General features: G+C 50.5%; 2 protein-coding genes across 3 annotated transcripts; one reads left to right on the top strand and one right to left on the bottom strand.

Annotated features, from left to right (window-relative positions):
* Positions 1-426: 426 nt before the first annotated feature.
* LOC122374709 (protein SMG5-like) lies at positions 427-23,680 on the bottom strand. Of its 2 annotated transcripts, XM_043353629.1 has the most exons (18): positions 23,658-23,680; positions 23,300-23,417; positions 14,807-14,899; positions 13,772-13,901; positions 12,866-13,028; positions 12,095-12,258; positions 11,448-11,627; positions 10,721-10,846; positions 9,715-9,877; positions 9,072-9,293; positions 8,481-8,675; positions 7,925-8,074; positions 7,259-7,434; positions 6,758-6,919; positions 4,760-4,973; positions 3,426-3,597; positions 2,234-2,388; positions 427-1,692 (listed from the first exon to the last, which is right to left on the bottom strand). In XM_043353629.1, the coding sequence occupies exons 2-18, from the start codon at positions 23,353-23,355 to the stop codon at positions 1,625-1,627; spliced, it is 2,589 nt and encodes an 862-aa protein (XP_043209564.1). In that variant the 5' UTR covers positions 23,356-23,417; positions 23,658-23,680; the 3' UTR covers positions 427-1,624. The 2 variants fall into 2 exon arrangements, with proteins under 2 accessions (XP_043209564.1, XP_043209563.1); XM_043353628.1 differs by lacking the exon at positions 23,658-23,680 and having other exon boundaries at positions 23,300-23,645.
* Positions 15,818-16,992, top strand: LOC122374710 (techylectin-5A-like). The gene has a single exon (XM_043353630.1). The coding sequence runs from the start codon at positions 15,905-15,907 to the stop codon at positions 16,937-16,939; it is 1,035 nt and encodes a 344-aa protein (XP_043209565.1). The 5' UTR covers positions 15,818-15,904; the 3' UTR covers positions 16,940-16,992.
* Positions 23,681-23,731: the final 51 nt, after the last annotated feature.

The following is a 23,731-nucleotide window of genomic DNA, read 5'->3' as shown; positions in this document are numbered from 1 at the left end:
CGGGAGATCAATAATGCATAGGTCTACACCATTTTCGAACCAAGTTAAGACAAATGAAGCCCAATTTAAAACTGTTGATTTTTAATTAAAACAATCGAAAAGTGTGTTAAAACACGTGACATTCAGCTTAAAACGACCAACACGTGATTTCGCGTGCCAGTTGTTTTAAGCTGAATGTCACGTGTTTTAACCCACTTTTCGATTGTTTTAATTCAGAAATCAACAGTTTTAAATTGGGCTTCATTTGTCTTAACTTGGTTCGAAAATATATGGCCTTGGTTCGAAAATGGTGTAGCTACATAAGGGCGCCTCGATCAATGAAACCTTTTTTTCTCATAACGATGATAAATACGATATCTTCGATATAAAGCAATATGATGATCACTGGCACTTGCTGACTAAATCAGAGCAGTCAAAAGCACAACACTGGCCAATTTCTCTTTTATTTCGAACCAATACAAACAAGATTACCCGTATAATTTGAACGGACTTCCAATCACAAACCCATGACTAATTTGAAACGAAATCAAAGACACCTGAACACAGAATCGTTGCTTAATGTGAACTCCACCTCAAACACGGAACTTAATTTATGGGCGACTCGAAAATAAGACAGCAGAAAGACGCCGACCACAAAGAAACGGATTTCATTAACCAGAGCAAAACTCGTTACAAACGGAAGAAACTCGCACGTTTTTAATCCAAGAATAGCGCTACAAGGATGTAAATATGTAAGTTATCTGCTGTTACCGGATGTTTCTCAGCTCGCCTGCGAAGTTACAAAGATTTAGGTCGCAACTTTACGCAAGTTAGGGTGTCTAAAGCCGTAAAGCGTAGTAATGAAGAGTAGCTACGTAGCTCCAATAAAACAGCGGTTGATCGTAGCAAGCAGAGAAAAAGTTTATCCATTGCAAGACGTCAGATATTTCGCGAAATGAGACAGAAGCGAAGAGGGACACGGCAGACGCTTGGCTGGTGAACGAATAATCAAAACAGAATGGCCCAAAATGCAGCTCGGTCGCGTAAAACGTGCGGCGGAAGTGGTCGGAAGGATGGCGGAATATTCAGCTGTGGCCTGTGACTGTGGGCAGCAGATTTAAAAACATAAAAGAGAGGATGGCGAAGGAAGGACATGACAGGATAGGGCAGGATTGAGAGCGAAAGAAACGAAGGCGGGGACGCAGTCAGGGAAGAAGGAGGACGGAAGAAGCAATGAAAACCGGAAAGAAAGAACGCTGCCGAGGGAGACAAGTCAGAGTCGAGTTAGATTGATGAAGAGACAAAGAGCGGAGAGGCCCAGAGCACTGGGGCGGGTTCGTCGCTCTCCGGTATCGCTGACCTCTGCTGGCATCGGGCGAGCGCCACCCAACTCCTGACTGGAACGCGGCGGGCCCCGCACCGCGCTGACTCCGTCTGGGTGACTCGGACCGACTCAGCGCGACTCGGGCGACTCAGAGTCGCTGTGGGCTGTGCTGGACGCGGCTGACGGCTGTCCAGGCTGTCCGGCAACTGTCGGGTTGTCTGTCTGGCTGTGCAGACGCCACTGACGGGCAGTCAGGCCGTCTTCAGGCGATGGCCGTAGTCTCTCAGAGTTGGACGTGTTTCAGTCGGTCGCCACCGTCCCTCAGCTGCGACCCTTGCTCGATAGCGCCCACTTGGAGTGGAAAGCGGTGATCAGCTCGAAATGGATACCTGTCAGCGGACCGGGACAAGACGGGGGGGGGGGGGGGGGGGGGGGAGCTCAGACGCCTGGCGAGGGGCACGGTCCTACTGGCGCCGGCATAGCAAACATCCTATCGGCATGGCAAACACTCCACATACATGAGGCCACGGCATTGTAAATAAGACGCCGATACACTGACGCCGGATTATATATACACACAAACCGTAATCCAACAAGCGTGAAATCATCCACTACATAAAGAGTGCTCTGCAACGAAACCGAATCACGGAAATTGCTTAGCAATAACGCTAGGTTTAGGAGACGATTTGTTTGCTTGTTTAATTTTATTAGGGCTTTAGGGCGCGTCGACTGCGGTGGTAATTTTGCGCCCACAACGTTATACTGGTAAAGCGGGTATGTCAACAGACAACTGACGAACCAAGCTTAGTGTCTAAATCTGTCCAGTATTAAGGTTTGCAGTCTCTAAGCCTTGGAGACTGGTCATGTCTCGCAGACAATATCCAGCTCCCATAGAGCACGAAACCCGCCCCAGCGCGTGCCCTGGCCCACCTGCGGCCGAGGCGAGGCCCCGCGGACTGAAGTCCCGGCCCGTTGCCGCCTCCTCCCCTGCCACGAGCAGTGTGACGGACGGAGGAGCGCCCGGGTCCGGCGCCGGCACCGACCGACTCAGGTGGTTACAGCACTCGAGAATCTGGAAAAAGTGCCTGCCCACGCGCACAGAACACAGAAGACGGTGTCAGAGAAAATGGAGTGTCGGGGGGGGGGGGGGGTAGGGAGTCAAATGTGGTCATTGTAGCGTGGCGTAGTCGTTCCGTTTCGATATCCCCACCTAAGCTAATTTACAGCGTAAATATCTGAAAACAGGCCGGTCGAAGTGATTAAAGACGAAATCTTCCTCCAATTCAACGAAACTCGCAGCTCACTCACTAACTTAACGGCACTGCAACATGAATATTAAGTTCAGTGACATAATATTCAGACCCGAGATGCGCCATGCAATGGGTGATTTCCCATGCCTATCAAGTGCGACGGGCGGCCAACGGCGCTGCCACGTGGTCGAGTTAGGGGGCGTCGGTGGGGGTGGGGTGGGGGTCAAGGGACAGACAGGCACACAGACAGCGATAACGCCCCGACGCTGCAGACGTAGATAACCGCACGTGGTGCGAACACGTGCCCTGGCCACACCCTCGTGCAACTCACCACACGTTTTGCACTTTTCTGTACAATAAGCTCACCGTAGTTGATAACCGAGCATTGAGCGAGAGGGTCCCGCGAATTACGGAAAAAAACACTAAGAGGCCAAGCAGATAACCTCCCTTTTTCAAGAGATTCTACGACAACTGAATCTAGCTAGCATTAAATTTGGAGCTCAATGTCTTAACTTCAAACGTGACATCCGTCATCCCGTCCCAGTTCGTCATATTTGGGAAGTACACAGCCGCCGAAATAGATGTCGCTGAAACATAGCTTTCGCTCACATCGATATTCGCTTTACTCGAAAGTCGTTCATATTGACAATGGTAATGGCAGCCACTGAAAATGATTCGCTCTTATGACGTTCGCTCAAATGACACGCTAAATCGCTCCCACCCAGTTTCTCGATGATGATGATTTCGGGATTTAGGGTGCCTGGATTACGGTAGTCATCTACGTCCATTGCTGATTGCACCGCTTGTCACACAGACGATCAAGTTCCTGTAAATCAATACTCCCCAATTCGAAAACCCCGACATTTCCTCACCACTGCTCCCTCTGTTTGCGGCGCGGGTACTTGACCATCTCGATGGAGGCCTTCTCGTTGGCTCTCTGCGGCCTCAGGAAGCGGTTACCGCGGCGGAACTGGGCCTCCAGCCAGCGGCTGGCCTCGCGAGAGCTGGAGCAACCGGCCTTCCGTTCGTCCAGCTCGTGGATCACTGCAGAATAGAGGGGAGTAAAGTCAGGTCAGCACTCAGCAGGATGCGTTGGTGCCTGCTGGGTCAGTGCTCGTCAACTATGGTGAATTTGGGCTTTTCGAGGGGTTGAAATGCACCTGTCATAGGTGCTGATATAAATAGAACAAACAGTGAGGAGAGTATACTGCCTCATGGCGCAGAGGCCCAAAGAGGTCACAGACAAACAACGGAGAGCTGCTATCATCTTCAAATACCATAATGATTGGCAGTTCCGGGTAACCTGTCCTGGCGACAAACCACTCAACCAATGTACACACATCACATCAAACATCAGCTCACTATGGGTTAGTTCATTGCACAAAGTCAACAATTGTTGCCAGATATAGTCAGTTTCGCTTTACTAGATTGCTTTCCATCAGGCATCAAAAGCACTGGCGGATACAGCTCCGAGTTTTGGGAGGGGCAAACCATAACAATTTCGTGGTTCTTTCCATGCACCGTACATAGGCGTAATGTTAGAGTTATGCCGTTTGGGAGGGGTAATTGCCCTAGTTGCCCTCCCTTGGATCCGCCACTGATCAAAAGGGGTCGTAATGAGAAGGTGAAGTTATCCTGTGCATCGCCAGGATAACTAATCACACATTCCGACATCCCATTAAGACCCTTCCCCCATAACCAATCACCATTCCGTGTTTTCCATCCTCAGGATAGTCAAATCCTTGGATCCGCCACTGATCAAAAGGGGTCGTAATGAGAAGGTGAAGTTATCCTGTGCATCGCCAGGATAACTAATCACACATTCCGACATCCCATTAAGACCCTTCCCCCATAACCAATCACCATTCCGTGTTTTCCATCCTCAGGATAGTCAAATCCTTCTCCACGCCGCAGCCTGCTGTTACGATCTGAACGGGCAACTTTATCTCGTGCGGGTAGCCCCCCCCCCTTCCATAGGAGCAAGCCCATAGCCGGGTGCAGTGAGTGCTTGGGGTGGTCGGCCTGCCCACTGGACGGGCTCAGCCCCCGTGACTCACTAGGGTGCTCATCCAGACCAATGTCTCCCCTAATTCCTATCATCCTCCCGGCTCTGAAATGGTCTCAATAGACTGAAAGAGCCTAACCCAACAAATCAAACAAAACAAAACAAAACAAAACAAAACAAACCAAAACAAACACAACCCACCTGCGTTGGGCACGACGACCACAAACTGTCGATCTTTGACCATCTGTTTGAGTGGCTCCAGGTGATGGACCAGCGCTCCCGTGTCCACCACCACGTAGGGCGAGAAGCTGGCCTGGCCGCCGCGCCGTGCGGTCCGTGAGCGCAGCGAGCGCACCTCGGAGCGCAGCCACTGCTCGGCCATGTTGGACATCAGCTGGCGCCGCCGCTCGCCACTCTGTGCGGGAGGTGAGGGTTCGAGACTCAACGCGGGTGGTGATATTAGCGGAAGACGAATTTTGCTGGAAGCAGCGAGTGAGTAACGAAACAAAATTCATCATATTTCACGAAAAAAGTCGAACACTTTGGTCACACTTCTTTTCAGATTGAAAGGTATCTCGTTAATACCAAAGGGACAATATAAAAAAGACAGAAACATTTTTACACAACATGAATCACCACGACAAAATACAACATATTTAACCCGCGCCCCGCTGGGGGGGGGGGCAGAATCTGCCCCCCCCCTCCCGTTTTTCGCCAATAACTTCTAAACGCGTTACGCCAGCGACGTCAAACTTTCAGTACCTTATCATACATCAATTTGACACGTTCCCTGAAAATTTGAGCGAAATCCGTCGGAAAATTTTTGAGAAATTGACGTTTTAGTGACGTCATGTTCGCCATTTTCGCCTCAAAAACGGCAAAATTTCAAACGCCGCTAACTTCTTCATTTTTAAAGGAATCAAGACGTAACAAAAAAGGTTATACGTGATTCTACTTTGTCTATCAAATGGCTATCTCGGTTTTTTGAAAATTTTGGATTTTGGCCAAAATTTTTCCAAAAAACTGACTTTTTTGGGAAAATATTTATAAAATCCAAAATTTTGAGTTTATCGAAAAAACCGGAATATATGTCAAAGAAGTGGTCTATGTGCACCTACATACCAATTTTGAGAAGAATCGGTTCAAAAATGTGGGAGTTATTCAAAATTTTATGACGTCACGACACACAAATTTTTTGAAAAATGATTTTTTTTGGAAGTTCTAGACCTCGTACGGAAACAAAAATAGCACCGTTCGATTCGCCGTGAAAAACTGCATCGGATAGACACCTTTTTAGGCCTAAACAACCAACTTCAAAATTTGACCTCACTTGACCTGACCTTGACCTGACCTCGACCTGAAATTCATCCAGAGGTGGTCCATATCACTTATTGAGTGTGCCTATTGAATTCCATGAGTAAAATGACCCATAAAACATGTGTCGCACATGCCCTTTCCTATATTTTGTTTTTGGTGACCTGACCTGACCTGACCTAACCTTGACCTTGACCTTTGAATGACATTGTGTGCAACGAATATTGTCTTGGTAGTCTAAGAACACGTTTTGGGCAATCAGTCTCAGTCCATTCTTCGGCAACTACGGTGCAAGGCCGATACTGTAGAAACTTGCATTTTGTACCCTTGACCTGACCTCTGACCTACTTAAGCAAAAAAATTTGGGCTCTTAAGATCAGCCTTGTTGAGAGCTTTCGATTGCCGTTTTCCCCGTCTTTCTACGACCATCGGTTCGGAAGTTAGACAGGGGGGGGGGCAGAATCTGCCCCCCCCCCCAGCAGGGCGCGTATGGCTGAATAGCCCAGCGGGGCGCGGGTTAAGAGAAGCCCGCGTGACTGACAAATCCCTATGACGCGTCCCTAAGAACAGCCCCCTTCCAAACAAACGGCATAGGCCGACCCGTCCTGTACCCCTTACCTCCTGGTCCTCACTCAGTCCTCCATCGGTTTCATGCTCCCCGCCCTCAGTGTTCCGTTGATGTGCTCCCGAGCCCGACCCTGTGTTCCGTTGGTGTGCTCCCCTCATCTCCTGGTCCTCCCTCAGTGTTCCATTGATGTGCTCCCCGCCCTCAGTGTTCCATTGGTGTGCTCCCGGCCCTCAGTGTTCCGTTGATGTGCTCCCGGCCCTCAGTATTCCGTTGGTGTGCTCCCCACCCTCACGGTTCCATTGGTGTGCTCCGCTCACCTCCTGGTCGTCCTTCAGAGCTCCGTTGGTGACCTCCGCCGCCCCTGTGGCCGAGGAGGAGGACGTGTGGACGAACTTGCCAGCCACCTGGGTCACTCCCAGCTGGGGCACCAGCGTCAGCCACGAACAAAAGTCCACCAGCAGCTGGACACGCAGCAGCGCCTGCAGGAGCGACGGCACGTCAGAATGAGGGTACGAGATATGACGAGTGAATATCTGTTTACCTGCCCACTAACCAAACAATCACGGTGAGCTTTTTTGGTGAGGAGCAAGACGACTGAAAAAAAATATTGACGTGGTTGTGAACAAAGCTTTCTGCTAAGTTCAGATAAATAAAATTTAAAGTTGTGATAAACCTCGACTTGAAGTTAACCCTTAAATAGTTTCCGCTTTAAATTCTTAAAACGGCAGAAGGAACTCGCCTCAGATATCACAAACCTCATAAATTAATTGAATCTCACAGGCACATTAACTGCTAGTTTATTTGCGACCCCACAGTACCTCCTCAGGCGGCGATAGTGTCTGCCGCAGCGGGTCGTTCCAGTCCATGTGCTGGTGCCTCGTGCCCAGCAGGTGGACGCCCCGCAGCAGACGGTCCTCCCATAGAGGGGTCGACTGCGCCAGGGAGGCCGGCGCCGCCGCCAGCTGCCGGAGAAACTCGCCACGGGCGCCCTCCACTGCGGGGAGAGGGGGGGGGGCAATCATGAGAGACTGATCGTTTGTAGAGATGGGAAGAGGGCTAACAAAACACACGATGAAAACAGTTGGGTGAATTGAAGATAACATCATTGAAGATAACAGTTTGGAATTTGTGATGGTTGCTCTCGAGTCTCGACCAACCGCGGCGATTCTCAGAAATCTGACATGAAATGGAACACGGCATACACAAAACGGCATTTCCATTGCATCCGAATATGACAAGAATGAAAAAAGGCCATTAATATATTATACTGCTGATGCTTTGTGACACATCAAGTGTTTTACAAAAAAAAAAAAAAAAACACACACACACACACACACAAAAGTGAGCGATAGGGATGAAACGCTTAGTACACAACACCACACCTGCCATGCTTACTGGAGCATCGGTTGCTATGCGCCATCCAAATCCCCTGATAGCTCTGTCACCATCTGCAGAGACCCGCACCTCGCCGTGCCGTTGCTCACCTTTGGTGTCGGTGGTGACCTCTGTGGTGACGGCGTTCACCAGCTGCACCAGGTGACGCCACAGCTCAGCACTACTCTCGGTACACGAGCGAAGGACATCCTCGTTGGCACGCAGCCAATCGCAGCAGATACGCAGGGGGACCAGCAAACCTGAAAATGTAGGAATGGAAATCAAAGGCCGGGAGCAGCAGATACGCAAAGGGACCAGCAAGCCTGGGGAACTGAACAGAGGAGAAACGTGAGGTCAGCGGTGAGCAGCATGTACGCAGCGGAACCAACTGGCCTGGGGAACGCCACGATATTGATCATAGACATAGGCACAAGATGCAGGTCATAGAAAGGTCAGCTGATGGGAGCAGCACATACGCAGGAGCACCAGCAGACCTGGGGAGCACAGACATGCGAGGTCACGTCAGCCGCATAATTAGTTACAATTACTATTATCCAAGAGAATGCACACTGCACAGGGGCAGTGACTTTAGATGTGTAACTGTTCACTATACCGACCACCCCCAGCTGCAGTAAGCGTCCACCGTCCGCCCGTGGCGCCGCCTACCTTCGTCTTTGAGCACGGCAGTGAGTTCGGCGGTGCCGGGCCGACCGCCGGCGGACCCCGGCCGCTCGTCCCCCTCAGAGTCCGAGCCGGCCGAGCACAGCGAGTCCGAGTCGGAGTCGGAGTCGTCACTGAGACCCGGCAGGGAGAGCTGCGATAGCTGAGTCATCTGGGAGAGCAGCGGCGGCTCCTCCTCGTCTGCCGGAAGGGGTGGGTAAGGGGAGGCCGGGTTAGATGGGGGTGACGGGCCCGGTTCACCAACGCTTTGATAATACATTGGGAACCAAGACCAAAGTAGCTAGTGCTTATACTTAGCCTGAGAGGTGTCATGGCCAAGTACACGCAGGAATAAAACACTGCGGCACACACAATATTGTTTTGTTATTTACCAACCTAAGTAAAACGAAACAAAGCAAAAAAAAAAAAAAACAGCTCAAGCATCATTTATCAGAAAATGTCGAGGCACTAAGCACAAGCTACATCACAGCAAAACGTCGCATAAGTCTAGGACAACTCATAACTTCTCAATCGTCTTCCTATGAAACTGCTATTTAAACTTCCACACAATGCAGCCCTCTGGCCCATGAAACTCACCCTCACTATCATCATCCGGCGCCCGCCGCCTGCGACTACGCTTCCCCCGCCGCTCCCTGCCACCGCCCGGTGTCTGGGCGGGGGCGGGGGCGGGGGCGGGTGGCTCGGCGGCGGCGGCCAGCGCCGGGAAGCGCGCCGTCAGTCGGGAGGAGACGGTGCGCACCAGACAGCTGAAGGCGGCCAGCAGGAAGGCGCGCAGCCCAGAGGCGGCGGCAGCGTCCTCTGTGGGAGGCAGGGAGAAAGTAGCAACAATTACTATGCACCTGAGATAGTTAATACAGGACGCTTACGTTGTGTCATGCGAGGGAATATCAACATCATAAGACAAAGACGATACGCAAATGCAGCAGCTACTGTTTGGTTAATGCTGAGATGTTGAGCGACATTGATGTTAATGAGTACTCATCACTGCAGAGTAATGAGTAGGTCATGTCGCAAGTTTTCGAGAAAGCGAAAGCAAAATATAGCACCTTCCAAAGAAGACAGCTGAGTAGTCGGTAACACACATCATCACCCACCGACCAAAAGCCAGGAGAAGCCAGTCCTTCAGTGCTGGGCTAAACCCATCCGGCGCTCAAACCCCCGACGGCGCTGCACCCCTCTCCCCGCACCGCCCGGCACACAGTCCAGCGACCCGAACCACCTTTGAGGGTCTGCAGGGCCAGGATGACCACTACGACCATAAGAAGGACGGTGCGCGAGTCCAGAGCGGTGCCGTCCAGCGGCTGGCCGTTGATGGACACCAGGCCGCCGTCCGAGGGAGGATGGAGGCAGAAACTGAGCCACTGGAGTGTCTCCTGACAGAGCTGCCGGACGGAGGGTACACGGTCACTGGTCAGGGCGGGGTATAAAAATGAGAACTAGGGGAACTAGACATTGGGTCGGCCTTAGTGGTGTCAATCGGAACTTGAATCTTCGGAATTCCGATTTTGTCCAATGTCCAATTCGGAATTCGGTTGGACAATGGCAGCAGGCTTTGGACAACTTTGGAATATCGCTTGCTACACCTCAACATTTTTAAAAAGTAGTCGTGTTTAACATTGATTGGCTATTAGAAAGCTCAGCTTTCGATATGATTAACACTTAATTTGAGCTTGTATTGTAACGGTACATGAAAAGTAAATTAAATAACAGTGTTGAGTGTAAACTATTGCGTAAGTGTCGGACATCTTTGGACAAATGGCTGGCTTGGACATTTTTGGACGGACAATCGACATAAGCATTGGACATTGGACGGACTTTGGACATACGTTTTCTGAAATTGACACCACTAGTCGGCCTACATCGGCAATGTGATTTAAATGGGGCCATATGCTTATACGACAAGTGAGAGATTGACAAGAATCATTTATGACCTAGTTATCATTGAAGCAAATCCCACAGCTGGATAACGCTACAAAAACGGCTAGAAACCACAGCCTGCGCCCAGCCGCCTGTCTAGCTACCATTTTCCAATCCACAGCTCATCGCCATTCTCATAGTGCGACAGCAGCAGATGACGGCAACACCCCAGCATAACAGCACTGACCCCGCAGTCACCTCGAGCCTACCCTACCTAGATGCGTTCCACGCCGCACCATCCCTTAGCCGGGACCTACATAGACAAATTAACGCTCCCCGTCGCGCCGCCAGCCTGCGCCCGGACCTACCCGTACGAATCGGTGCTGTTTGGCGCCCTCCATCAGCGTGGCTCCGTAGATGACATCCAGAAAGCTGATGATGAGGCGGCGCCGCGCCGGAACTTCGCTGTTACCGTGCTCCATCTCCAACTCCACCTGATGGAGGCGTAAGAGTTAAAGCGGGCGTCTCCAACTCCACCTGATGGCAGCGTAAGAGTTAGCGCGGGCATCTCCAACTCAATTTGGTCCTGTACAAAAGCGGCTGACCAATGTCAAACACCCACTGTGTGTATGCGAATAGAAAAAGGGCACATCTTGTTTCTCCTGCCCCATCTCAGAGACACGAGCATAACGTTCAACACTTGGTCGTGAAGACCACCCCGCGACCCAACAAAATAATACAGAGCGCTGCTCAACAATATTATCTACAAAGCCAAAGCCAGTTTTCAAACACCCAGCCAACTACTCTTCAGTGCCCCGCCCCTCCCCCTCCCACATGCCCCTCTCGCAGTACTGAGGCCTCTTGCACCAAAATCCTCTTGCACCAATGCTTGGATTATTTTGCATCGTATACCCAGTCCAAGTCTCAAATGTAACAATTTGCGTGCAAAATTTAGCAAGCACATGTAGGATTATGTATTGGGCTATTGCAAACAAATTTACCACCGTTAGATTAGCTTATTCTGAAACCGGTTTTCGATTTTACCTAGCTAGGCAGTTTGGTGCAAGAGGCCTCTGTTTGTTAATTGTTACCCACCCTGCGATTGTGGTTCTTCTCGAGCAGTTTACGCAGGTTGACCTGACCTCCGTCGAACGGCTCGTCACAGGTCATACAGCGCAAGTAGTGGTAGGCGGCCTGGAGCCCGTGAGTGGCAGAGCCAGCCAGCGTACCCAGTTGGTTATGGGGACGGCCGACTGATGGCGACAGCAGCACCGCCTGGCGGCAGCGGAGAGAGTTAGTGGCGGTAACTGGGGGCTTCGGGAGGCAGGAAGTGGTCAACGATAGCAGCAGGAAGGCAAGGCGGAGGCCCAGTAATGATACCAGATCACCACTCTGCAATACCCATTGCAAGGATAGAATTCAAGGATCGAATTCAACGAAGACACAATCAAAGGATATCTACAGTCTACACCCATTTTCAAGAGACGAAATGAGCCACCTAATTCATCGCCCATAACTATATCGATAACCATTACCTATACAACATTGCACCGTTTCAACAAAGATTCCAACATAATTTGACTCAGCCAGGTTCGCCACTCTGTGCCAGTGTGCTTCAGCAGCTGCCATCAGGAAACCACCCTATCCCAACAGAGTCCCCCATACGCCCCTGGCCATCAATAGCCCACACAGACCCCCACCCAAGCAGCGTAACTCCTTTTTCCAACCGAGCGAAGGCTCACCTGATTGTAGTAGCGCGCCGCCAGCGTCGGCGGGTAGTGCGCCGGCCTCAGCTCCGACAGGTAGCGGGCCAGGTCACCGAGGTTGGTCAGTATCCGCTGCAGGGCCGCCTGGCCCCAGTCTGTGACCGTGCCGGCCGCGTCTGACGGGCGGACCGTCACCGTCTCTGGGGGAGGGTGAGTGGGGCACGGGTTATCGAGAGGGGTAGGATATGGAGGTAGAGGGTGACACAAGGCGTTGAAGGGCAGGCACACGGGAGGTCGAAGGGCAGGGGCACGAGAGTTCGAAGGGCAAGAACACGTAATAAGCATAACCACAGGTCACAGCCAGCCAGTGCAGCGACGGCGACCATCCAATTATCCACGGTCCGAAAATTCATGCGCCAGTCATTCCCTTTCCGTTAATACCAACTGCATCAGATTCACTCAGCAGTAGCATAACAATAAACCTGGGCCAGCCCTCTTCCTCACCAGTTTAGTTGTTTGATTGTTTGAGTCAGCCCTGCCCTGCTTCAGCAGCCGGTGCAGGCTCGCCCCAACGCCCCAATTTCGTCATCCCTGGCCTCCCCAGTAACCTAACCCTGGGCCAGGCCTTCCCTACCTCCGCGGCGGGCCCAGAGCCCCTACCCCGCCCCCTCATCCTGAGTCAGTTCAGCCCGACCCAGCCCACAAGTTTCCTAACCCTGGGTCAGTCCAGCAGGCCCAGCCTTACCGGTCCTTCCCCTCATCCTGGGTCGGTCCGGCCGGCCAAGCTTTACCCGCCCGTCCCCTCACCCTGGGTCAAACCAGCCGGCTGGCAGAGCGGCAGGTCGGTCCGCTGGTCGGCACACACTCCCAGCTGGGTCTGCAGGCTGGTCACCAGCTGCTGGTAGCTGCCCAGACCGGCCAGCAGGTGGCTGGCCAGCAGCGCCGTGTCCAGCGCGCCCAGCGGCACCGTCTGCCGGTAGGAGCAGCACATGGAAATGGATCAAAGGGAAAACCAGCGGCACTGGCTGCGGTAGGAACGACACAGAGAGATGCATCAGACACGGAGACACGCCAGCGCGCCCAACGGCACCGTCTGCAGGGTAGGAGCAGCACAGAGAGGTGGATCAGAGGGGAGATACGCCAGGCGCCCAGCAACACAGTCTGCAGGGTAGGAGCAGCACAGAGAGGTGGATCAGACGGGGAGCGACAGCGGGCAGGCTGACTGCACACCAGAGGCGGACCATCGTAGTAAGTTTGAATTGAATTTTTGAAATAGTTCGAATGTTTAAATGGACAAACTGACAGAGCCGGGAGGGACCGACGCAGACAGAGCGTGTTGCGCAGGCTTGTTGCGCAGCCAGGCCTACCATCTGATCGGGCGATTCCGGGTAACAGGAGACTTTGGATGCTAACGTTTAGCGTGTCTATCAAAGTCGGACACAGCCCGTTTAAAGGAAGAAATGGGAGGCTCACGGAAAGCGTATGAAGTAAGAAAAAGCGTGAGGAAAATAGGTATAGCAGTTCCGCCACAATTGTGGCCAAAAGCGACACCAAAATCAACAGCTCAACAAAGTCCACCATATAAAGGAAAAGCTAGTCCAAGTACCAATAAGCAAAGGTATCAAACGGTATCAACATCCTGACAAACTACTAAACACAGACTCAACTCACAACCGGCAACCGCGTCCCCAGTCCCCCTCTATAGCTCCCCACCTGTCCGGTCTGTTTGGCCAAGCTGTAGGGCTCATAGTGGACCTTTCTCCAGAGCAGCTCCTCAGCTCGTCGGCCGCTCTCCTCCGGGTCGGTGATCAGCAGGTGTTCGCACAGCTCGCGCAGCCGCAGCCTGGCGAACCGAGCGACAGGAACACACAGCGGTCACAAAACGGTCACACAACGGTCACACAGCGGTCACATAGGTATAGTCAGAGCTCGCGCAGCCGCCGCCTGGCGAACCGAGCGACAGGAACACACAGCGGTCACATACAGTGGCACCAGTGGTACAGTGGTATGTGGCATACAGTGTCATAAAGTGGTACCCGAGAGATCACTCAGATATTATGCATCATAAAGTCGAAACATATATAAAAGACACAAAAGTCACGGACAGATCACACAGGCGAGACCGCACGGCGCACACAACTGAGATGTCACACAAGGTGAACGGATAGGTCTCACAACAGTTACAGTTGCTACGCAGATACAGCAGAATATCGACAGTTGTTGCTCCCGAAAGGGCCACGGGCATAAACAAAGAAACAAAGAAACAAAGAAAATCCCTAAAACAGAGCACAATTAAACAATAGCTATAAATTTACGTTGCAACAAAAACGTGATTAGCAGTCATAAATTGATTAGAAATAGTCAAATCCAGGCAAAGGGCTAGCGATCTTAAATGGAAATAATCCTATGACTGGGGTGAGAATGTTCAATGGATAAAGCGTCGCGTCCTGCAGTTCAGTTGGCAGAGCGTTGGACTTCCGGTGGCGGTAGGCCGGGTTCAAGTCTATACGGCGCTCGATAAACACGTAAACCTCCTCATGGGATAGTCCGCGGTTGGTGGGAGCAGTCGCAGCCACTTAACGTCGCTGCAGTTGGAAAAAAGTTAAGCAATAATTTAACCGCTCTGCAAAACATCTACACCATAACCATCCATTCACAGCACAGCACGACAAAACAGCACACAATCGCAGAGAATGAGACCGTTTACTGTAGTTGGAAGCTGTTTTCCCGTAGGCACTGAGTACTGACCTGAGGACATTGTTGCTGGGGCTGAAGATTTCGGGGACGGTGCCGGCCTTTCGCAGATTTTCGTCCAGACGGCGAGCCAGCTCCGCCGCTGAACTAAAAACAACAGAGTTGGATGGGTCAGGGGTAACAAAGTAAACACAGGTCAGCATTGCAACCGAATACCTATTACATTATCCAGCAGAGTGAGGTCAGGGCAGGTAGCAAAGAGGGCAAGGGAGCGGCATTATTCCACGAACGTGCATTGTTTTAGCGGCGAGTGATGTAAGGATATGGCCGAGACCAAGCAACGTAAGGGCAGACGAGAAAATCTAAGGACGGGACACGGGCCTCAAAGGCAAGTTTGAGCCTATGAAACAGTTTAATAGCCATATGGAAGGTATGAATGAAATATGTACAGCATTGACGTTTCCCACAATGCACTGTCCGGCATTGTCGCAACATGAAAAAATAAACGAAAAACGAAACAGAAGAAAAATGTATCAAAATATCGACCACTTCCAGCACCTTTGCGGAAACTCGTCCCCTTTAACAGGCTGATCAGTTGGCAATGGGCCTCATGGCGGACGGCTGTGCCACTTTCAGCGACCAGCGTCACACAAGTTATCAGACCCGTCCCTGGGATATGTCATGTGCAGCTGCAGCTGCACAGAACACATAATACATGTCGTCGCAGCGCAAAACTACACAAACCAGCCCAGCCGCGCACTGTAAGACAGTCGCGGGCGAGGGGGCTGCATACCTTAGACGATGACCACTGTTCAGAAACAGATGTCCTAATCCTCCCGAAGTTTCGAAGCTGCCAGTGTAAACCAATCGTTAGGTAACGAACCAGTCTATCATCCATGGATTGAGTGATCCATGGAGATACATTGCTGACGCTTACAAAGTCCAGCGTATCTAACAAGGTGCCCGGTTGCCAGCTGAGCTTACGACATCGCCCGTGTTTTCGAATCATATAAATATACGAAGAACGACTACATATACATATAGCACCTATAAAGGTCCGTCAGTCAGCCTCCAGAGTCAGTTTGCGATCCGCCGTACTAGTACGATAGTCACCTATCACCGCCCCAGTCAGCGCTGTAACTGCCACCGACCATGAAGCAGCAATCGCTCTTACAGTTGGTAATCGGCGTGTTGCTGACACTCCTGCTCGCCGCGCCGCCGGGCGCGCGGTGTTCTGACCCCGCCCCGGGTGAGGACGCCACCCTGGTCGGCACGCTGGACCAGCTGTGGACGTTTCTGGAGCGGGTGGAGCGCAAGGTGTCCATCTCCGTCTCCAAGGAGGTCAGCGCCCGCCTGGATGGTCTCCAGACCCGGCTGAAGAGTCACGTGAACAGCATCACCCGGCGTCTGGACGGACAGGAGGAGCAGCTCGGCCGACTGGGGGCACAGCTCGGAAACCTCTCCGAACGTGTGGACGACGCGTCTCGACAGGGAAGTGTCGCGCCGGGTGTCAGCCAGACATTCCCCCGGGACTGCAGTGACCTGCCGGCGGGCACCACTAGCGGCGCCTACCTGCTGCAGCCGGGCCTGGACCGGTCCGTGCCGCCCACCCCGGCCTACTGCGACCTGGAGTCGGACGGCGGCGGCTGGACCGTCGTCCAGCGGCGCGACGACATCCCCCCGCGGGAGGACTTCTACCGCGGCTGGCAGGACTACAAGCAGGGCTTCGGCGAGTTCGATGGAGAGTTCTGGTGGGGCCTCGAGAGCCTGTGGAGGATGACCTCGCCGAGAGACCGCCGCTACGAGCTGCGAGTCGACCTCTGGGACTTTGACGGCAGCACGAGACACGCCGTCTACAGCAACTTCCGCGTCGCCTCGGAGATCCAGGGCTACGCTCTGACCATCGGCAACTACACGGGTGACGCCGGAGACAGCCTTAGCTTCCACAGGGGGATGCAGTTCACCACGAATGACGTGGACAACGATATCCACGAAGCCAACAACTGCGCGCACAGCCACGAAGGCGCCTGGTGGTACAAAAACTGTCATCGTTCGAATCTGAACGGTCGCTACCTGGGGAGAACGACCCCGAGCAAGGCAAATGGTGTCTCCTGGTTCGATTGGAGAGGTCACGACTATTCCCTGAAAACAGTGACCATGAAAATACGACCAACCAAATCACTGTAAAACGTGCGACAATGCAGGGCCTTTGGTAATAAATAATAATGCTAATACTTTAATTGCCGTGATATTGTTCACACTTTCAGTACCCTATCATACATCAATTTGACATGAGTGACGTCACATTACGCCATTTTCGCTTAAAATGTAAAACTTCAAACGCCGCCAACATCCTCAGCCTTTAAGGCATCAGGACGTAAAAAAAAAAACATGTACCTAAGACGCATTTCTACTTTGTCATTCAAACGGCTATCTCGGGTTAAAAAAGATTATATTTGACCCCAAATTTTTCTAAAAAAAAACAAATTGTTTTTGGAAAATAATTATAAATTCAAAAATTTTGCTTTAAAACGGAGCAAATATTACAGAAAGAGCACCTACAAGTGCACTTACAATCCAATTTTTAGAAGAATCGATTTGAAAATGTAGGGGCTATCAATTTTGGATGACGTCACGACACACAACATTTTCATAAAATCAAATCTGTGGAAGTTGTAGATCTCGAACGGGAACGAAAATAGCACCATTCGATTCGCCATGAAAACTGCATCGGATAAGCATCTTTTGGGCCTTAACAATCAATTTCAAAATTTGACCTCTCACCTCGTTTGATGACTTCGATCTGCAATTAATCCAAATGTGGTCCATATCAATAATTGAGTGTGCTCATTGAATGCTATGAACAAAATGACCCATAAAACACGTGTCGCACATGTCCTATTCTATATTTCGCTTTTGGTGACCTGACCTTGACGTTGAACTTTGCATGACATTGTATGCATCGAATCTTGTCTTGGTAGCCTACGAGCCGAACACATTAACTCTCGCCGGCACAGGCCATTTTGCGTCCTTCGACGGCACAGGGGGGGGGGGGGTACGACCACCCTCGCGTTTGGCCCCAGATCGAGCTAAAGCTTCGCGAAAAAAACGAGCGTGTTTCCCGTGACGAGAGGAATCTGATGATACATAACTTTAAGGTCCTAGGTCATCAGTTGACCTTCCAGGTCAGGTTAATGACCCAAAAGTCGGGAAAATCGGGACCTGTTTGAACGTCGTAAAGTGTGGCCGCAATGATTTTTTTTTCGGGGTGCTGATCAAGTGATCACGCATATCATGTTAGTTTTAATCACAGATGATGTCTTCACGCTTTTAGGCCAGGTCGGGTCAGGTCAGGTCAGGTCAGGTCAACCAGTAAGGGTCCTGCCGGGTATACGTAGTAGGTACGCGTCAACCGCCTCTGACAGCTACGTAACATGTTACGAAAGCACCAAAACTACTTCATAAATGTTCAAATGGTTGCTAAATTCGAATTCAGCTCTGAATTAAACTAGCCTAGAACACGCATAACTCGAAAATGTGAACCGAAGTCATCAAAGGTCAATGGCCTGACCTGACCTTCAGGTGACCTTGACATCCACCCTACGGCATGAAGGCAGCATCAAATCACATGTTTGAACGCTTGAAACCATGAAAAGACTGCAAACGCGCGGCTAATGCGAGCCGACATACGCCGAATCGCGATTCCGGCCAAACATGGTTTCAAAAAAGGTCACAGGTCAAAGGTCATTTGGGTCAGGATGAAATTTTCAGGGGAGGTGTAAAATTGATCATCGCGAGGGTACTGAAAGTTTTGTCGCGATCGGCCGCTTTTTACGCGATTTATTTGCCAAAAACCTTAGGGGGGATGCATCAACCCCCTGTGCCGACGAGGGTTAGGGATAATCAAATGAATCTCAATCCATTTCTCGCCAACTGCGCTACAAAGCCGATAATGTAGAAACTTGCATTTTGCACCCTTGATCTGACCTTGGCTTTACCTCTGACCTACTTAAGCGATTTTTTTGCACCATAGGTTCGTCTTGTTGAGAGCTCTCGATTGCCGCTTTCCTCTTCTTTCTACGACCATCGGTTCGGAAGTTTGACGGGGGGGGGGGGGGGGGGCAGAATACGCCCCCATCCGCCAAGCAGGGCGCGTACATATGGCTGGTTCACTTTCCTGAAATTAGGTCTTTGCAATTGATTTATGATTGTTTATGCTCAAAATGATTAGAAAAAAAAAACTTTATAAAAACATTATTTTCTATATTTCAATATTATTTGTATCTTAATCTTTAGTAGAGGCTACGTAATGTTCGTATTTGCAGCGGAAGGTAACGATGCATTGACAAATCAATGCATCAATGCAGGACAGCCATAAGGACGGTCGGGGTCCTGATGTCCAGCCCGATCTATCTGCCAATGATTTAAATTCATTCTTTGTAATTGTATCTGCCGGTCCTCGTGTCGCTGACGATATCCGAGCCAAAAACCCACCCACCGATTTGGACGTGCGTCTCATCCGTGTCGGCGCTTGCATTTTTTTTTTTTAACTCCGTGAGATCATACTGGTGGAGCTCGAGCGGATTATTTTCAGCATGCGTAGCTCCTTGCAGCTCCGACAATGTATGCGTTCACATGCTGAAAGTCGGATTCCCCGCTGTCGGTGGTGTCATCTTGCATATTATCAATACCTAACTAAACATTCCCGACTCATGGGAAACATTCCATAGTTCATCCTCTGTTCAAGTCCGGCAATCCTTCAGACCCCGCAAACTTCCGGCCCGATGATGATGATTTGGAGTGACAGGGCGCACCAGCTGCGAGGCTATATCGCGCCCATTTCTTATTTGACTTCCTCAGTGTCGGGCGTTAAAAATCACCTGAAGGCCGGAGGCCGCAATAAACGAAAAGAGGCGAGAAGAGTCAAGCAAAGAGGACTCGTCACCTAAGACTGCTCTCAAAGAAAAACTTCCGGCCCATATCTCTAGTTCCTGTAATCACGAAAGTAGTTGAACGCATTGTCCATCAGCAGCTCTAGGTCTACTTCTCTCATATAAACCTCCTGGCATCCTCTGAGCACGGCTTTTACCCTCCGCACTCCACGGAAACCGCGTTGTTGTCCGTCAATGAACACATCCTGGCCGCCACCGATAGGGGGATTTGGCAATGCTATGCCTTCTCGATCTAAGTAAATGTTTCAACGTGATCGACCACGATACCACGATCTCCTGCAGTGGCGGCGGAACACCTTCAATTAAGGGGGGGGGGGGCACCTCCGACTTTTGGTCCTATTCTTTCCATGCAACGCCCATAGGACTAATGTTAAAATGTCAAAATCAAAGGGGGGCACGGTGCCCCCCTCCGTTCCGCCACCTATGGTCTTCTGACGCAAAAACTGATGTTGCACGGCATCGAAATTTCCTGGTTCGCCGCCTTTCTTCATGACCACACTCAGAGCGTGTCCTTGAGGGATGGGTCCGGACTATGGGCCCGGACGTAGAGTGCTGTCTCGGCCTCTTTCTAATGTCATGGGTGTTTTCCAAGGCTCTGCATTAGGGCCGCTGCTTTTTACCATCTATAACAGTCTACCACCACAGCTGTAGTAGCTGCCTCCCAACCGCTTAATCAGCTCTGTTAAAGCAATCAAGTACCTAGGTATTGGTAATATGCAAGATGACACCACCAAAACGGCGAAAGCAATTTTGCGCTGAAATTTCTGTGTGATTTGCGCCAAAAGTAAGGTGCCCATTTGTGCGAAAATTAAGCCCTTTTTATATAAAGCACATGTGCACATCTACCGATCAAGGCTATATGAACCAGACTGTTCCGGGTCCGGGTCCCAATACCTCAGCAGTCTTAGCGCACTATAGCTTCATGCCGTGAAACAAAGCTGGAGCCGTGATTTCCGGAGCCAAAAATTTGTGCCGATGTTAATATCGGCGGAGCAGTGTGCTCGAGGCTGGCGGGAGTCAGCGAGGGCCGGGCAGCAGAACAGCATGTGCTCAGGCACATCACCCTCTTCTCGGCACACGGCGCAGAGCGCCGCGGGGCACCGCTTGTCTGGGCACTGCTGGCACGCCGCGGAGTGGAGACAGCCGATTCGGTGCTGTATTGGAGCGAGCGGTCCCAGTGGCCCGCCCTCATCTCGTGCACCGAAACGGCATCCTCTCGGTCCTCTCCGGGGATAGGGAGCGGCGGCGTGCTCTCGACGAGTGGTTACTGGCTTGAATAGTGATTCTGAGCAGTTGTCACGCTCTGCGCCGCACAGGGCGATGCGAGGCCGTACAGTGAACCGCCCGGTCAGCGAGTGGGCGTTTGAGGGCAGGGCGGCCGCCTGTTCTGCCAGGTCGTCCGCACTCTCATTTCATTTCATTTCATTGATTTCCCTCGATACCGCAGTGGGCAGGAACCCACCGCGGTATTAACGACGCTTGGCGATGTTCAACAAGGTCTTCTTTACCTATCTCCATGCCGAGGGTTGAGGCCTCACCTGGGCGCCCGCTTCTCCACTGAGTTCGAGCGGCTCACCAGTTCGAGCACGCGGCGACCGGGGTGGGGACGTCTCGTCCTGAAACCTCTCCAGAGCCGCCCGCGCGGCGAATCTGCTGCTAGATCGACCGAAAAATTCGTCCGCCACCATGCGCTGAATTCGGCGCAGGCGAAGTTACACCGGACGTGCGCTGAAAATTTCGGCGCAATCCCGCCACTACACCGGACATATTCGGCAGAACATGTTTTTTTCCAGTCTGGGTCGAATTCGCATGGTCTGTGTGGTCAACCAGTGAAAGCCCAAGCAACTTCATAAAAATATAAAAAAAAAACTGGAAGCATGCTGATGAAAAAAAGCAGCCAGACATTTCGGGCCAAACAGTGCTGTTGGCAATATGCTGCACGACTAGACTGAGATCGTGTGGTAACAGTAAGATAACAATTTACAGTTCAGTAGGTGGAACTATGGTCATGAGTACCCAAGTATAGGAACGTTCCCATTTTTGGGAACGGAGTTCCCAAATATGGGAACGGGCGTTCCCATTTATGAGAACGGAAGGCAATTTTTCGGCCGTTCGCCCACTAAAACTCATTAGTGCATCACGTCTCAAAAAAGTGCACGCTAATTTAAGTATCAACTAAGTCTCTATAAAATTATCTTTAATCTGACCGTGGAACAAGGAAATTGACCGTCGAATGATATTTTTAATGATTTTTTGAAATGACGGAATGGTGAAAACATGAGTTATACTACATTTAACTTGCAATTTTAAGGAAAATGAAGCGTTTTTACATTTTGAGGTCAAGTATAATAATTTTCGCCTGGTTATGAAGTTTCATACCAGCGACACCAGATGCTGACATATGCAAGGGAACACGCGGACAGTCCCGGGGTAATATTGTTGACATTTGGTGTCGGGGCGCACGACCGCATGTAACGTCAGTGATTTTACCGAACTACTGTTGTAAACTCAGTTTCAGTGGTTTAAAATTATTCAGCTGTATTTTATCATCCCGGAAAGACATATTTTATTTGGATGCTAGCTGTTTAGAGTTGTTTTATAAGGAGCGTCATGAGCGTGGTTTTTGTCTTCCTTGTTTCTAAGCGTGATCGTTTTGGGGGAATTTCTCTTATATTGGTCGCTCTGTGTGGCTTATTTATAATTTTTATGCTGATTTCGATCATTCCTCGTGCCCATCCTACCAGGCCTTTTGCCACTTACACTCATCAAGAAAGGAAAAAACTAGATTTTCATTGGGACTAGGTGTTTTGAGGGTGTAACATATTCAGCGTTCCCATTTTTGGATACTTCCTTGTGCTCGTCAACTATCGGTGATAAACAGACAGGTGCTTGACATGTCTCCACCCTCGGCGCGGACGGTGGATATAGGTATGGAAGACTTTGTTGAACATCGCTGAGCGTTGTGAATTACGTAATCCTGCAGAGGGGGGCGTGCCCGCTGCGAGATCGACGGGAATAAAAGCGCAGAAGACCGGGCGAAACATGCGACGGTCTTGCCGGAAAGGTCATCTGATGATTGTTGCGTTAACAATAATTTGCGGCGTTGGACGTGATGCTTGTTAATGAAAAGAGCCCCTGAAAGGCGTCGGTGAAATCGTTCCCAATTTTGGGTACGCCGTTCCCATAATAAGGAACGCTTGCAGCGCCAGTGTACGAGAGCGTTCCCAAATTTGGGCTCGCGGCCCGGATGATGGACTGCTTTAGAAATAGGGGAACGATTTGAAACTACGATGGGCCTTACAATATCAAACTCTTTCCCAACAATATTGAGACAAATATCAGGCGGTTCACGATCGTTTTATATTTTTTGGACGTCATTTAACGGTTCTTTTTCTTGTTTTAAATAATGCCTACATGGCGTTCCCATATTTGGGTTTATCGTTCCCAAACATGGGAACGAAAATGCGTTCCCGAAAATGGGTACGCTTGACCATAGTTCCGCCTACTGAGTTGGTTAGTTGAGGCTGAAAACCTCTTCTATCTGATTTTTCTGCACCAGTGACTCGAAACAAAAATAAAATCAGATTCAACTTACCTTAAACTTCGTTTCCTTCCATCAGAGTCACATGAATTTTTCAAAATACTTTTCATAGCTTATCACATTTTCAGTCTCACAAAAAGCCCTACTATCGGTGCCGATCCAGCAGTTATTACTGCAATAACGGAGTGATTTGAATTAAAACACACCTCAACTTCCAGCAACACACACGACTCTAATTAATTTAAATGATCATGTTCTCCCAAATATGCTGACAGATGTACACGCAAACTGGAAGTACGTCATAGACTGGATATTTCATAAACGCACCTCAGCAATATTCAAGAAAATGCAGATAATCAGTTTTTAAAAAGTGTTTCAACAAGAAAGGGAAGGTAGCCAATATTTTTATTACTTTTTAGTTATTCCTCCAGTTCTGTGTTCAGATTCAAAGTAGTCTCAAGAAAAAGAACAAGCTGGTTATGGCGC

Source organism: Amphibalanus amphitrite, unplaced genomic scaffold (assembly GCF_019059575.1).
Source record: "Amphibalanus amphitrite isolate SeventyFive unplaced genomic scaffold, NRLGWU_Aamphi_draft 001698F_arrow, whole genome shotgun sequence".
NCBI lineage: Eukaryota > Metazoa > Arthropoda > Thecostraca > Balanomorpha > Balanidae > Amphibalanus > Amphibalanus amphitrite.
Note: the sequence above shows the minus strand (reverse complement) of the source record. Positions and strands in the feature narration are given on the sequence as shown.

What these genes read in the sequence shown, in the direction of transcription:
- LOC122374710 (XM_043353630.1), top strand. Translation starts at nt 15,905, where the DNA reads ATGAAGCAGCAATCGCTCTTACAGTTGGTAATCGGCGTGTTGCTGACA.
- LOC122374709 (XM_043353629.1), bottom strand. Translation starts at nt 23,355, where the DNA reads ATGAAAAGTATTTTGAAAAATTCATGTGACTCTGATGGAAGGAAACGA. An exon ending in GGCCCTGCAGACCCTCAAAG is followed by an intron (nt 9,294 to 9,714) that starts GTGGTTCGGGTC and finishes TGCCTCCCACAG; the next exon opens with AGGACGCTGCCGCCGCCTCT. An exon ending in CGCAAACAGAGGGAGCAGTG is followed by an intron (nt 2,389 to 3,425) that starts GTGAGGAAATGT and finishes GCGCGTGGGCAG; the next exon opens with GCACTTTTTCCAGATTCTCG.